General features: G+C 41.4%; 1 protein-coding gene across 2 annotated transcripts; it reads left to right on the forward strand.

Annotated features, from left to right (window-relative positions):
- The first annotated feature begins 57 nt into the window (after positions 1 to 57).
- On the forward strand, positions 58 to 12,074 carry actr5 (actin related protein 5). 2 transcript variants are annotated; one of them, XM_071530139.1, is made up of 9 exons: positions 58 to 441; positions 1,668 to 1,906; positions 3,052 to 3,221; positions 4,374 to 4,591; positions 6,118 to 6,282; positions 7,168 to 7,272; positions 8,370 to 8,509; positions 9,275 to 9,407; positions 10,067 to 12,074. In XM_071530139.1, the coding sequence occupies exons 1-9, from the start codon at positions 58 to 60 to the stop codon at positions 10,406 to 10,408; spliced, it is 1,896 nt and encodes a 631-aa protein (XP_071386240.1). In that variant the 3' UTR covers positions 10,409 to 12,074. The 2 variants fall into 2 exon arrangements, with proteins under 2 accessions (XP_071386240.1, XP_071386241.1); XM_071530140.1 differs by having other exon boundaries at positions 6,118 to 6,251; positions 7,164 to 7,272.
- Positions 12,075 to 14,880: the final 2,806 nt, after the last annotated feature.

The raw sequence follows: 14,880 nt of genomic DNA on the forward strand, positions 1-14,880 counted from the left end.
AAAATCGGCGACACCAGGCCTCCACTCGGTCGTATTTTGCAGCGACACTCATTCAAAATGGCTTCCAAGGCAGACGCGGTCTGTCAAATCTTCACGTTTCAGGACTGCAAAACGTCTCCCGACCCGATTTACGAGCTCCCCGCCCGGTGTCTGAGCTCTTCCCCGGTCCCGATAGTGATCGACAACGGCTCCTTCCAGACCCGGGCCGGCTGGGCGTGCGAGGCGGCGGAGTACCGGTCGCCGAAGCTGCTGTTCAAGTCCGTGGCGGCGCGGAGCAGAGGGGCCGCGCGCAGCGAGACCCAGATCGGTAACGACATCTCGAACCTGGAGCCGCTGCGGTGGCTGCTGAAGAGCCAGTTCGACAGAAACGTGGTGGTGAACTTCGAGATCCAGGAGCTGATCTTCGACTATGTGTTTACACACCTGGGCATGGCGTCAGAGGTGGGTGCTGCGGGGTCAGGTGGTCCTAAAGTGGGTTACAGGACAGGTGTTATGCCAAACTATGTATCCCCTATAACCATGGGCCAGTTGCATAAAGATAGACCTAGTTCCTACAACTTCTTGATTGTTGTAGATCTCTAATGTGTTGTTTCGGTCTCTAAAGACTCTCTCTCTCTTCTTCAGGTCTTTCCAAAAACAAGAGATTTGCCGTCTTTTATGAAACTGCTTCATTATTTAAACTCCCACTCTGACAGTTAGGCCGACTCGTTGCCATAACAACAAAGTTCTTAACTCAAGATTAGCCGGGGGGAAGGTGGCTATCTTTCCTACCTCAAAATAAGTCAGTTGTAATATTTATGTAACAGACCGTCTTAATTAGTCTAGTCCAACCTGAGAATGTAAGACCAGTCTAAGGCTTGGACTAGTCTTAAACTAGCTTTATGCAACTGGCCCCATGTGTCCCCCTGTCTTCTCCTTGATTTCACGCCAGAGGAGGATGTGTTTTTGTGCGCAATATCATACTCAAGTAGAAGTACTGTTACTTTGCTGATATGAAAATATCAGAAAATATGATGAATGAGCTACGATAAACCGTAGCTCATTTAAAATGTAGCCAGAGTAAAAGGTACTGAGTTACTTTTTTGAATTTTGTTACATGTGATGTTTGCAATTCTCATGTCATGCAATTATAAAAGGACAAGAGGAGTTCAAACTAGATTCTTTTAATTGAAAAATGTGGAAATGTGTTTACCCACCTTTTTATATGCAGAATAGAGATTACCCACCATTTTAGTCTGACATACATTTGTGCACCAATAACATGACACACACACACACTAGGGCTGCAACTAACGATTATTTTCATTGTTGATTAATCTGTTGATTATTTTCTCGATTAATCGATTAGTTGTTTGGTCTATAAAATGTCAGAAAATGGTGAAAAATGTGGATCAGTGTTTCCCAAAGCCCAAGATGACGTCCTCAAATGTCTTGTTTTGTCCACAACCCAAAGATATTCAGTTTACTGTCATAGACGAGTAAAGAAACCAGAAAATATTCACATTTAAGAAGCTGGAATCAGAGAATTTTGACTTATTTTTCATAAAAAATTACTCAAACCGATTAATCGATTATCAAAATAGTTGGCGATTAATTTAATAGTTGACAACTAATCGATTAATTGATTAATCGTTGCAGCTCTAACACGCACACACCTCTCCCTCCAGGGCAGTGTGGATCACCCCATGGTGCTGACCGAGGCGCCCTGCAACCCGCTGCACTGTCGTCAGATGATGTCAGAGTTGCTGTTCGAGTGTTACCGCGTCCCGCACGTCTCCTACGGCGTCGACGGCCTGTACAGCTTCTGCCACAACAACGCTCAGAGAAACGTCCCGCCGCCGCGCACCGGCATCGTCCTCTCCTCGGGATACCACTGCTCCCACATCCTGCCCGTCATCAACGGCAGGTGAGGCGTCCGCAGATTGCTTTTAACGTCGTATTCCTCCCATTGAGTATGGCAGTGATTCTCAAACTTTTTCCATATCAAATGTAGCACACATTAAGGCCACAGACCCCCATTTGATGAGATTTTGTCTCTCTGACCTAAATCTGAGAATATTTCTATTGTTATATGATTTTGTCCAGAATTCCATGAATATCTGTATTGTAGGTTGAGAGATAACAGTGAAACTATGATCAAAATAGTCATTCTTCCACATTCACTAAATTACAATTACAATTTCACATTTGGCAGACGCTTTTATCCAAAGCGACGTACACATGAGATTTTCATACAACACAAGCAAGGTTCTAGTTAGGAGAGAACAATGAGAGTAAGTGCTATAAAGCTGAGTTCTGGTCCAACAGGACATAGGTGCTACAAGGCAGTGCTATGAGGCAATGCATAGAGTGCATAGAGGCAATTTTTTTTTTTGGTTTGGTTTGGTTTGGTTACCTGGGCCATTAGGTGAGAAGGTATTCGCTAAAGAGCTGGGTCTTTGGCCTTTTCTTAAGGATTGAGAGGGACTCTGCGGATCGAATGGAGTTTGGTAACTCGTTCCACCACAGGAGAACCACAGAAGAGAAGAGTCTGGCTAGAGACTTAGGGCCTTGTTGTGGTGGCAGCATCAGGCGCTGCTCCTTGGCAGAGCGTAGTGAGCGGGAGGGAGCGTGTAAATGTGTTAACTTCTTGTAAATGAAATGATGGTGAAGTTTAACAATTCATCAATTTGCTGGGGACCCCCTGGAATCCCACCAAGGACCCCTGGTGGTCCCCGGACCCCACACTGAGAACCAATGATATGTTGGATAGGAAAAAAACATATTTCTGCTGTACAAATTTATTATCATGTCTATTTTTTCTGATTTTTATCTAATTTTTGCTTTTTTTTGTGAAATACTAACTAGTTTTCACCCTCTAGGCCTGATAATGAATCAAATGAAACGACCTGACAAGGGGGAAATCTTTCTTGTTTGAAATCTGCACACTTGTACCAGGGGTAGCAAGTAGACATTCCTTTGTTTTAAGGGGTCACGAGCCAAAAAAGGAGAACCACTGGATTATAGATTCTAATTTTCTTTAATGCGGTGTGTGTGTGTTTGTGTCCCCAGGTTGGATGCGGTGAACTGTAAGCGTGTGAACGTGGGCGGGAGCCAGGCGGCGTCCTACCTGCAGCGTCTCCTCCAGCTCAAATACCCCGGTCACCTCGCCGCCATCACACTCAGCCGCATGGAGGAGCTGCTGCACGAACACAGCTACACTGCTGCGGATTACCATGAAGGTCCGCATGTCTCCATACAGACAAACATACACACATATGCATACATTCATGGGCTCATTTCAAGCTGCATTAGGCAGGCGATAACTATCTGAATTTCTGAAAGTTTGAAGGACTTCATTACCCCAAAAAACATGACATCAATAAACTGCGCACTCCGCAGACCCAAATTTCTTCTATGTGGCTGAAGGATTGAAGGTGCTGGAAAAAATCAATTCGCAGCAGGTTCAGCAATTGTTGATGAGTCCAGTTTTCTCTTGATGGAGGATTCACCCGCTGCTGTTCAGGAGAAAGTTTTGTATTTTGCTCTTAAGTTTCGATTCGTCACTTCCTGTGTGCTGAGAAGATTTCCCGCCAGTGACCACACCTGACGCCTGAAATTAATTTGGGCAAATAGTTATGGGGAATTGAACACTCTTTTCTGCTGCAGCCACACTTTGTGATTTAGGCTGACAAGATGGGTATTTTTACATAAAATTCTTGCCTAGGGCAGCTTTAATAAAGATGGAATTAAAACTTTTACCACACCTGGGAGTTACATACAGTATGTGCACAATTTGCAGAATAAATGCACACAAACAAATACCCCACTATGACTGAAATGAAAATGAAAAGAAAAAATTCCAAGGCGCTCAAGATGTGAGGTATAAAGTTTAGGGCTGATTATTTTTTTTGTCGATTAATCTGTTGATTATTTTCTCGATTAATCGATTAGTTGTTTGGTCTATAAAATGTCAGAAAATAGTGAAAAATGTGGATCAGTGTTTCCCAAAGCCCAAGATGACATCCTCAAATGTCTTGTTTTGTCCACAACCCAAAGATATTCAGTTTACTGTCATAGAGGAGGAAAGAAACCAGAAAATATTCACATTTAAGAAGCTGGAATCAGAATTTTGACTTATTTTTCTTAAAAAATTACTCAAACCGATTAATTGATTATCAAAATAGTTGGTGATTAATTTAATAGTTGACAAATAATCGATTAATCGATTAATTGTTGCAGCTCTAATAAAGTTAAAAACCCTTATATTCTTGGATATATCATAATAGAAAAAAACAGGATACGAGGCCCGCTATCACTGTTGAATTAACAAGCTAGAAGGCTAAACCACAGAGGCCATGATGAATATATGCATATACTTCCATTTCCCACAGAGCTGGAGAAGTGGCGCAGCCCGGAGTTTTATGAGCGGGAGGTTCACCGCATGCAGCTTCCCTTCTCGGCCAAGGTGCTGGGCGGCTGTGTGAGCGTGGAGGAGCGGCAGGAGAGACGAGCGCAGCAGCTCCGCCGCCTGCAGGAGATCAACGCCCGCCGCCGGGAGGAGAAGCTGCAGCAGGACCAGGAGAGGCTGGACAAACTGCTGGCTGTGCAGGCAAGGAACTGTTTATCATAGATTGATTGATTGATTGATTGATTGATTGATTAATTTTATTAATGGATATAGAAGACAATGAATCCAAGGGATAACATGTAAAAGTGAGAACACTTATTTCCAACATGGTCCCTGATGTCAGAAAACAGGACAGACAGTAACACATAACATCCATAGAATCCTCTAAAACAACAAGCAACAAAAATCCAATGACAACCTTAATATAAAAACAACAGACATGAAACTTCAATCCCTGTCCTAGTATCTTTCCATCATATTGTTTGTTAGAATGCTCATTAGCTGTTACAAATGCTAATATACAGTACATGAAGCATAAGTCTTTTCATAAGACTACATTAAATATTACTACATAAAATCCATAGCATTGGTCATAAATGGGAAAAACGGTCTATATGCACTGTTTTTTGTATGTGTGTTTGCATGTCTGTCTTTGTTTTATTTGATTTAATCTTATTTAACCAGGTAGTGCCATTTAAAGTGAACATCTCTCTTTCAAGAAAGTCCTAGAGAAAGAAAGCAACTTCATGACAGACATAAAAATAACACAGAAGAATGTACACACAGTCTTACTTATGTCACTTTTGGGGTATTTACAAAGACTTACATTCATTCCCTGGAGACTTACCCTAACCATAACCATAACCACTACTTGCCTAAACCTAACCCTTAGGTTAGGTTAACCTTAACCACTGACCCAAAAATCAGCTTTTTACCAATTGGGGACACGGCTTTTGTCCCCAATTGCACAAGCCGTCCCCAATCAACTGGTCTTAAGTCTGGTGTGTGTCCCTGAAAGTGACTTAAGTCATACCCATGTCTTTCTGTGTGTGTGTGTGTGTGTGTGTGTGTGTGTGTCTCCTTGTCTGTATGTCTCCGCCTGTTTGTCTGTCTCCACCACAACAATAGAAAATACCATCTTAAAATCAGAATGAGAATAGGCAACAACGAAATTTCCATGTTAGTAGAAACCAGAGTTATTGGACAGAACATGTGCACTTAATTAGTTTGCGTGCACCTGCGTTGCTACTATGACAACCAATGTCATATTGTAATGACAGCAAATGATTACGCTGTCTAAACACACAAATCCGATCTGGTCATTTGTAAATTATAATGTGCACAGTCAGCCTCAAGGCCCATTCACATCTAGAACGATAACTGTAAAGATAATATTAACTATAAAAATGTTTAAATCGTAAGTAAATAGTATGTCTGTGTTTCCACTACAACGATAACTATAAAAACATCCAAAACGACAACTGTAACTATATTCCTGGTTCAAATTTTCAACCAATCAAATTAAAGTTCTAAGAAAGAAGGGGGCGGAGCATTTGCCAGCTCACTGCAGTGATAACTTGGTTTGCTGAGGAACTGATCACAGATACCGTTGCAGTGTAAATGCTTGAGCAACAAGGGTATCTTTATAGTTTATAGTTATCGTTCTAGATGTGAATGGGCCTTCAGGGATCAGATTTGAAAAACAAATTGGGGTTTTCTGTGAGCAGGAGCTGCTGGATGACGGCCTGCTGGATCAGTTTCATAAGAACCTGGTGGAGCTGAACATGGACTCAGCTGAGGAGCTTCAGTCCTACATCAACAAGCTGCACCTGGCTGTGGAGCAGGGCCGCCAGAAACTGCTGCACAGCGACGGGCCGGAGGGGAAGACTGAGGTGCGTCTTACTAAAACAAATTAGGGCAAAATAGCAAGAGAAATACTTAATTTATCTAATCTTTTAGCTGCTGGGTCCACATTTGAGGCTGTTTAAGTGTCGGGCAAAATAATCCAATAGTTCAAGAAAAGTCTAAAATGGCTGCGTGTTTAACATGAAACACAAATGTACAAATCAAGTCTGTTCTTTTTTGAGTAGTATATATTTAATAAAACAAAGCAAAAGTTGTATTACTGTGAACATGTAACTTAAGATATTAAATCTTCACACTTTAGCTTAATCTCCCATAATCTTTGATAATCATCTGAGTTGTGATGGCAAAACAAGATCGGAGAATTGACTTCTGGGTTCTTCAACTATTAGTTTGCATGAATTATTATTTTTATTTTATTTTATTTTTTTATATATTTTTTTAATTACAGGCAAATAATACACATAACACACACGACAATATGATGACATGACAATATATCCTCACAAAAAAGAAGAGAGAAAAAAATGCACTAATTATTGCGATACAGTGATATATATATATATATATATATATAATCCTTTTATGATTGCAATACAGAACATACTCTAGCATTTTATAATAAAGCGCATTGATGTATAAGTAGTAATTCTATGTATTTATATCATATACTTTAAGCTAAGTTTGCCAATGCTTCAGTTGCATTAACTAGCAAGCCGAGTAGGCAAAAGTTACTGTATTCTCCGTAGAAGAGATGAAGGCAGATATCAGATTCAGATAAAGTGATAATTAATCAGGTCTGTGTGTCGAGGCTGTGAACGCGCCGTGGGGCTCGACAGAATCTGTCCTGGTTTCCTGCAGTAAGTGTTGTGCGGCTGACATGTGGCCTGAGGCTTTCTGTCGCTCTGAGCCAGGTGTCGGAGCTCGAGACGCCGATGGACGAGGGAGACGGAGTGGCGCTGATGGAGCCTGACTTCCCCGAGGACACGCTGCCAGACAAACCCGCTAATGTGGTCCAGGTAACAGCATAGGAAGTCTATTTAATAACTAGAAAGTTGGCACTCAGTAGAGCGCAGTCCTCCGCCAACGCCAGCAGTTGTCAAGATATGCCATTTCCACATGTCAGATAGTTGACCAAATTAAACTTCTGTTAATTCTTTCTATGCTGTATATTTGGCAAAGAAAGTGCATTAAACTTCAACTTTTAAATTTGCCACATTTTCAAATGAGCAACAGTTCTAGAGTAAAATTATTTCTATATATTTTTGGCAAAGAAAGTGCATTAAACTTCAGCTTCATAATGTGCCACCTTTTCAAACGAGCAGCAGTTGTAGACCAGCAGTTTCAGATGGTGCACAAGGACTCAGGCAGCCGTTCACAACCAAACTTTCCATACATACCTTTTTATGAAAAGCCACGCCCCATTTGGCCAATCGGTGTGAAAAGTTAATCAGTTGTTCCTTGCCCCATGGCAAAAGTTTCCACAAAGTGTCATGCAAATCCGTTCATAACTTTTGGAGTTATCCTGCTAACAGACAAACAAGCAAACAGATGGAACGGGGCGAAAACATAACATAACATACATATGATATTTATATCCTCATTAAGGCTGTGTAGGTAATTATCTGGCAGTTTACGATGTGACAGAATATATGAGAAGAAAAAACAAAATCTGGGTTTGCACTTTGTAAGCATAAGTAGGATAGAAATAATAATCAGTTTGAGGGGTTTTACCCAAATGTTTCCGTATCTGAACTTAGGAACTGGAAGTGTTTGTGTGCCAAACCACAAGTGAAACCACATACATTTTCTTATGCATGAAAAAAGTTGAGGCAATATTTCACTGTTGTTCTGTAAAAACCTTGTAACTCCAATCTTGGTGATTTTTATGCTTTAACTCCAATTGAAGGATTCAATGCTCCTCTGTGGGTTGAGAGTTTTCTTAGTTCCTGACAAGTTCCTGACAAGTTCCTGACATTTGGGAGATAAACGGTTTTCACTGGACAGCGACGATTTGCAAGAGTGTAGTTTTACACTCTGGTGCACTTTCTAACATTTGCTGTCAGTGTTTGTCTTGTGTTCACCTTGGCGTAGTATAATTTTATCCCGTCTGCAGCCAGTGTTCAACATGGCGGAGTACCACCAGCTGTTTGTGGGGACGGAGCGCCTCAGGTGTCCAGAGATCCTGTTCCAGCCCTCGCTCACTGGAGAGGACCAGATGGGACTGATGGAGACGCTGCAGTACGTCTTGGCCAGGTAATAAACAGTTACAGTCAAGCTAGCACACACAAAAGAAAAATATACACATACACACACACGCATACGCACAGGGTTCCTACGCAGGTCTGGAAAGTCTGGAAAAGTATTAAAAATGAATTTGATCATTTCCAGGTCTTGAATAGTTTGGGAATTTGAAAAAATGTCTGGAAAAGTATGGAAAATGTTGTGGTTCAGATCCGATACACACATAATTCTAGCTTTTATGTTTTTGTAGACCAACTTTGAGTCCACAGTTTTTGTTGATGTGAAAAATAATGTTCAGATAGAGGGACGCTCTTATTACCCAGCCGCTGTCAGCATGCATTATATCAAATCCCGACCAAAATCAAATCCAGTCAAGAACATAGGGTCTGGGAAAAATATGGAATTTTTTAAATGGAAACTGTGTAGGAACCTGCCAATCATCTCACATATTCTGATATTTGTCGCTGTGAAGAACAATCTTCATCTATACAGTGATATGACCTAGTTAGCAGGGGCAAGATGTCTATCTGCGGAAATCATATTGAACACCAGACAAAATCTTCAAAACAAATCAAGGTCTGGAAAAAGTATGGAAAATGTGTAGGAACCCTGTACACATATGCACACACAACCACACACCCATGAAAATGTGAAGCAAACAGTATTTTCTATTATTAATTTCACTTTTTAAATTATTTCCTTGTTAGAAAGTGGCACGTAAAGAGTTACAACTGTGACGTTTTAACATTTTTCTTGCTTCTTCTGTACCGTGTGCAGGTACACTCCTGAGCAGCAGGAGGCGCTGGTGAGCAACGTGTTCCTGACCGGAGGGAACATGCAGTATCCAGGCATGAAGGAGAGGGTGGAGAGAGAGCTGCTGGCCATGAGGCCCTTCCAGTCTCACTTCCAGGTACAGCTTTTACCCTTTTTAAGCACATTGACATTTAAACCCAATTAATCCTTTATACCCTCATGACCAAAGTACAAAACCCTGTTCCTCTGAAGCAGATCCCTCCTTACTTTCCCTGAATGCAGACATTTCAGAATTTGATTATTAAAGAAAGAGGATTTTTGTTGGTGTCATGAGAAATGAAACCGTCAATTAATCATTTTTATTTGAGAAAAAAAGATTAATTTTCAGGTGATGGCGATATATATTTTAAGATTTGAATAAGTCATTAGGCCACAAAACTTGTTCTACTACTATTATAGTAAAATATCATAATTTATATTGTAGCTGTTACCTCAAACATTTTACTAAATACAGCAAAATTGAAAATGGGACGATTTTCCAAGGCAGAAATGACTTGAACAGTGAATTGATCACTATTTTGCATACATTAGAGCCTAATAATCCATTAATATGACTAAATCACTGATGTTCCCCATTGATTAACCCATTCAAACACAATCAGACTAGAGTTACCTAACTGGCCCTTGTCTAACTGAAACTTCAGAGATTGTTATTTTCTTGTGTATAACAGTTACTCCAATTTAGTTACTTTTCAGTCCGGTAGAGTAGATAATCCAGTGGTAAAGTGTCTCTAACTCTGTCCCATTCGTCCCCAGGTGAACATGGCGTCGCGTCCGGCCCTGGACGCCTGGTACGGGGCCAGATCCTGGGCCTTGGAGCATCTTCCTGCAGGAGGAGGAGGAGGAGGAGGGGAGGCGGAGGGCTGGATCAGCAGGCAGGAGTACGAGGAGAAGGGAGGAGAATACCTGAGCGAACACGGCTCCTCTAATGTCTTTGTTCCCTTGAAGATCGTCAAACCCGCCCCTGCTCGCCCCGCAGAACTCACCGTTCCCACTTCCACATCGTCGGCGGCGTCTCCAGCTGCCGGCGGCGTCTCATCCGTTCTGCCTGCTTCCTGTCCTGCTGCTGCAGCTGAGGTTCCCGTGGTTACGTGCTAGCTGGGCGTCTCGGAGAACTGGTGCTTTAAATACTTAAAGGAAAAATCCACCTAATCTTACTGTTAGATGTCATTATGTGATGTTTAGTGCATTCCGGGAGTTATTTTCTGATGAAGTTGTAATTTACTTTTTTGTTGTATCCACTTTCCTTCAACCTGCCTCGTCTACTTCTACTTCAATTAGTGATTTCCTACGTTTCCCAGAATGCCTTTCTACAACCCCCAAAGAATGGGTGTGAACTCTTTCAATCAGTGGTGGGTGTATGGACATATAAACAGCTTGAAAGTGTGATCACTCAGCGGTGGGTTATATGTGTCGATGATTGCGGCCGCACCCCTTACTCAGAACACAGCATGTCTTGTGGCTGCATTGCATTCTGGTCTATTGAGGCTACTGTGGGTGGAGAAATTGGTCTCTCTCCTCTTCTACGATGGATTTCTTCCTGTATGATTGTTGAACGTCTCTTGGTGCAAAATGGCAGCTCCAGAAAGAAGCCCTTGCTCTTTGATTCTGGGGGACTGACACCAAAACCTGACGCTGGAAATAACTTGACATGAGGAGGACTAAGAAAAACACACCACCAAACAAAAGAATGGGCTCAGAAAGTCAGCATATGTCGCCATTAGCTGGTTTAACAATGTTAGAGTGTGGATTTTTCCTTTAATTATACCGAGCAAATCACTATTCAAGACGGTTGATTTGAATGGGAATGCTCTTCCTGTCCTCTGTGGTGCTGCAGGGACCGGTCTTGTGTCTGTTCTGGGTCTCCTGAGACTTGTGTGACTTCCCGTCCAAGAAAGAAATGTTTTGGATTTTTTTTTTGACTATCTGTAAGACCAGATCTGTAAGACCAGATCACCAGAGGCCGTTCATATTGAATGGTCATTATTTGAGTGGTGTGAAAGGTATAGTGGGAACATTTTATATGTTATGTAAATAAACATTTTTTTTTACATATATATTTTCAAGACTGATTGAAAACTGTGTTTAGAACAGCTGCTTTTGAAAGAGCAACAGACTAACATTTCTGAGAAGTGCTTTAAACATTTGGAATAAAATAATGTTAAAATAATGTGTTTGGATGCTGTCTGGTGTCACTGTGATAAACTATACAGATGAATTGATATCAAGTATTACAATTTATTTAGTATAACAGCTGTTTCTGAGAGGTTATTCTTCTTCATTCTCTCCCAGCTGTATTTCCTTTCACTATTGTTCACTGTCAATTACAGAAAATTCGACATGTTTTAATGTTTAAAAAAAGGAGATTAGGTGATGATGAGGTGTTGCAGTTCAGTATCACACCACTTGATGTCGGAGGTCTACAACATAAAGTCAGATTCTCCTGTCTGCAGCTTCAACACAGCGCCTCCTCTGGGCAGCATGAGGTATTTTTTACCTTTTGTTACCAGCCTACTCTGAAAAGCAAATCCACAGTGTGCCATACTGCAGTCTCATGCTGCCGGATTACCTAACACATAATAGATACAGGTTTACTCAAGGCCAGTGGTTTTCAAACTGAGGAGACTCTATGTACAATATTTTTTGTATAATTCTCATACATGGCAAAATTGATTGTTAGATTTTGTGGCCTTCTTTGAAAGCAAGTTGAACGAAGTGTACTTTGATAAATTTTGTTTAATCTACAAACCCACAGTGTTAATGAGAAGCCTTTGACAGGTTCAGGCTTTCACAAAGCCTTAAGTCATGATTTGGTTTTACTGTTGATTTTATGTCCTCTTTTATATCTTTTCCTTATATTTTACTTTTTTATTATGTTTTCTGATCCTTCTTTGTGTTATTTTATTCTGTTTTACTGCTGGATTTTGTACTTGTTTTGTGAAGCACTTTGTAACACTGTTACTGAAAGGTGCTATACAGATAAAGTTTATTATTGTTACTATTTGCCTTTAGATGCTGGTTACTCCACAGTAATGCGAAACAGATTTTTAATCTTCAGTCTCAGATGACCCACCTATGGGTGCTGACCCACTTGAAACTGTGTTGCAAGTGTCTGTGTTGTCCACTTAGTGCTGTGCTGTTCCCTGTCAGTCCACATTATTAACCCAGCAGACCTCTGCGGTCTAATAGTATTATGTGGTGTTAAACGGAGCCACAGCTCAAGGTTCAAACCCTCGGCAGCTTGTTCTGCTTCACATCAAGCAGCAGCAGCAGTCTGGTTTCTGCAGCAGGGCAGAGCGGGGCTAATCAGAGCCAGAGCTCGGTGCTGACTGGTGGGTGATTTGTTCAGATTTAGCAAAAGAGAGAAAATGGGAAAGACAGGGGATTCTAGGCTGTTTCTAATTTGTAATTTCCCTACAATCTATGATCAGCTTGTTCTGTTACTGTGAATGCTACATCCTCTAAACTGATCAGTGGCACTATTGGTAACACAGCTGATGAATAATCTCTGAAGGCAATAAGATCAGGCAGACCGATTTAGATTTTTGAGTCATGAAATTACATTATTGATATTTATAGTATGCGTGAGTAAACTGTGGTTCGGTGTTGAGAGTGGAGTGGCTCCTACTGTTGGGTTTTCTGCAGGTGTCATTAAAATTCAGTCATGGAAATTTGAAAAGGGGTCGTGGAGAAGTCATGGAAAAGTTTTTGGAATTTCATCAGTGACAAGCTGTGGGAAACCTGCAACTCCACTGACACACCAGCTGTCTTACCTCTACCATCCAAACTAGGTTTCTACATAAATTACATAAAACAGCACAAGGGATAGTTACAGCAAATCCTGTCTATTGTTAACCAAGCCTGCACTGTTTTAGACTCCATTTGGCCCTGTAGTGGAAACGTGGCTTTAGTGTTGGCCAGTGTCCAATTAGGTGATTTAACTGTGAGCTACAGTGCTGCAGGTCAGCAGGAACACCAGGCAGAGCTAAACTGAGAAACACAGTCTGCTGTTGGGTTGCTTCATAACATATAGATGAAAGAAAAGACGGAGTGAACATTTTCATTATAGGAGCCAGACTTGGGACTATAAAAGACTGGAGAATCTTATTTTATTGTTACTGGGTAAAACACATCTGTCATACAAAAATGTCCCAAATTCTGACCAAATTCTGGTTGTAATGACGATTTCTTGTCCTTTTCTTCTTTTTCCCTGTATGGAGAGGTCTGGGACGGTGACGGCGTTGAAAATAGCCTGCAGTTGGTGTGTCCCGTTGGCTTGGTTGGGTAAGGTGTGTACCATGTACCCACAACGTCCCAGGTTCAAGTCGCAGGACCTTTGACGCATGCCTTTCTTCTTGTCTCTCTTCACTGTGACTGTCCAATGGTGCAGAAATGCCATAAAAATACTCTTTAAAAAACAGCCTGAGTTCCCCACTTGACAATCCCTCTGCTGTTACATTGCACAAACAGTCTTTCTTTTCTAGAATTTAGCAAAACAACCTTTTTTCTGTGTTTCTGAAGTGATGCAGTGGGCTCTGAATGGATTTCATAGACCCGTGGATTATGAAACATACCAAGCACATAAAGGATCTCATAAACCTTCAATAAAAGCAAAAAGATGACAACTATTATATCTGGTGTTGCAAGGCCATCGCATCCTTAGCAGAGAATTTTTGGCTGCTGTCCAACCAGAGGGACTTAGCTCTTAGTAGTTGGAGGCTCAGATCAACAGGAACCGCAACAACACTAAGCTGAACGACCTAAACGGCCTCGCATTCCCTGAGTGGATATAGGACCTGTGTTGGTTATTGTGAAAAAATTTACTTCTTCTATGGATCATCATTTACCATTAATAGACCTTTTTCACAAACATGGCTGACGTACTTCTGCAGGGTAAAGATCAGTTCTGTTCTATCAGTTCTATAGCCTGTATGGCAGGTTAATGGAAGACAGATTCCAGTTAAAGGTTTGGCTCTGAATGTGTCCCTGTTATTGTTATTATCAGTCCAATCAGTAGTCTAGCCAGCTACAGGCTCTTGAATGAGGCACTTGACTCCATACACACACACACATACACACACACACACACACACACACACACACACACACACTATGGTCTAAGCAGCTCAGCTCAGTCCTTTCTTCTAAACTAAACGCTTTTTGGCTCCTTTCATTTTTCTTTGTAAAGCAAATTAGAGCAAAACACTCCAGAATTTTCACCTATTCACTTTATTATTAAAGCAATCAGCTGGCCATTATGAAATAATACTGGACTCTTATGCAAGGAACAGACACACACACATACGCACACAGGCACACACCCACACACACACACACACACACACACACACACACACACACACACACAAATACATGCACTCTCACTGCCTCTCTCTCTCTCCCTCTCTTTCTCTATCTCTCTCCACATTAATAGGCACTGTTCAGATTTATCCGAACCTTGGAGGTCTGTAATAATAATGCTGGGCTATTGAGCAAGGAAGACACACACACACACACACACCCACGCACACACACCCACACACACATACTGTACACACACACACACACAC

The sequence above is a fragment of the Centroberyx affinis genome, unplaced genomic scaffold, assembly GCF_046629955.1.
Source record: "Centroberyx affinis isolate AG114_WGS23_722 - 3 ecotype Tasmania unplaced genomic scaffold, CSIRO-AGI_Caff_v1 ptg001883l_1, whole genome shotgun sequence".
In the NCBI taxonomy this organism is placed as follows: domain Eukaryota; kingdom Metazoa; phylum Chordata; class Actinopteri; order Beryciformes; family Berycidae; genus Centroberyx; species Centroberyx affinis.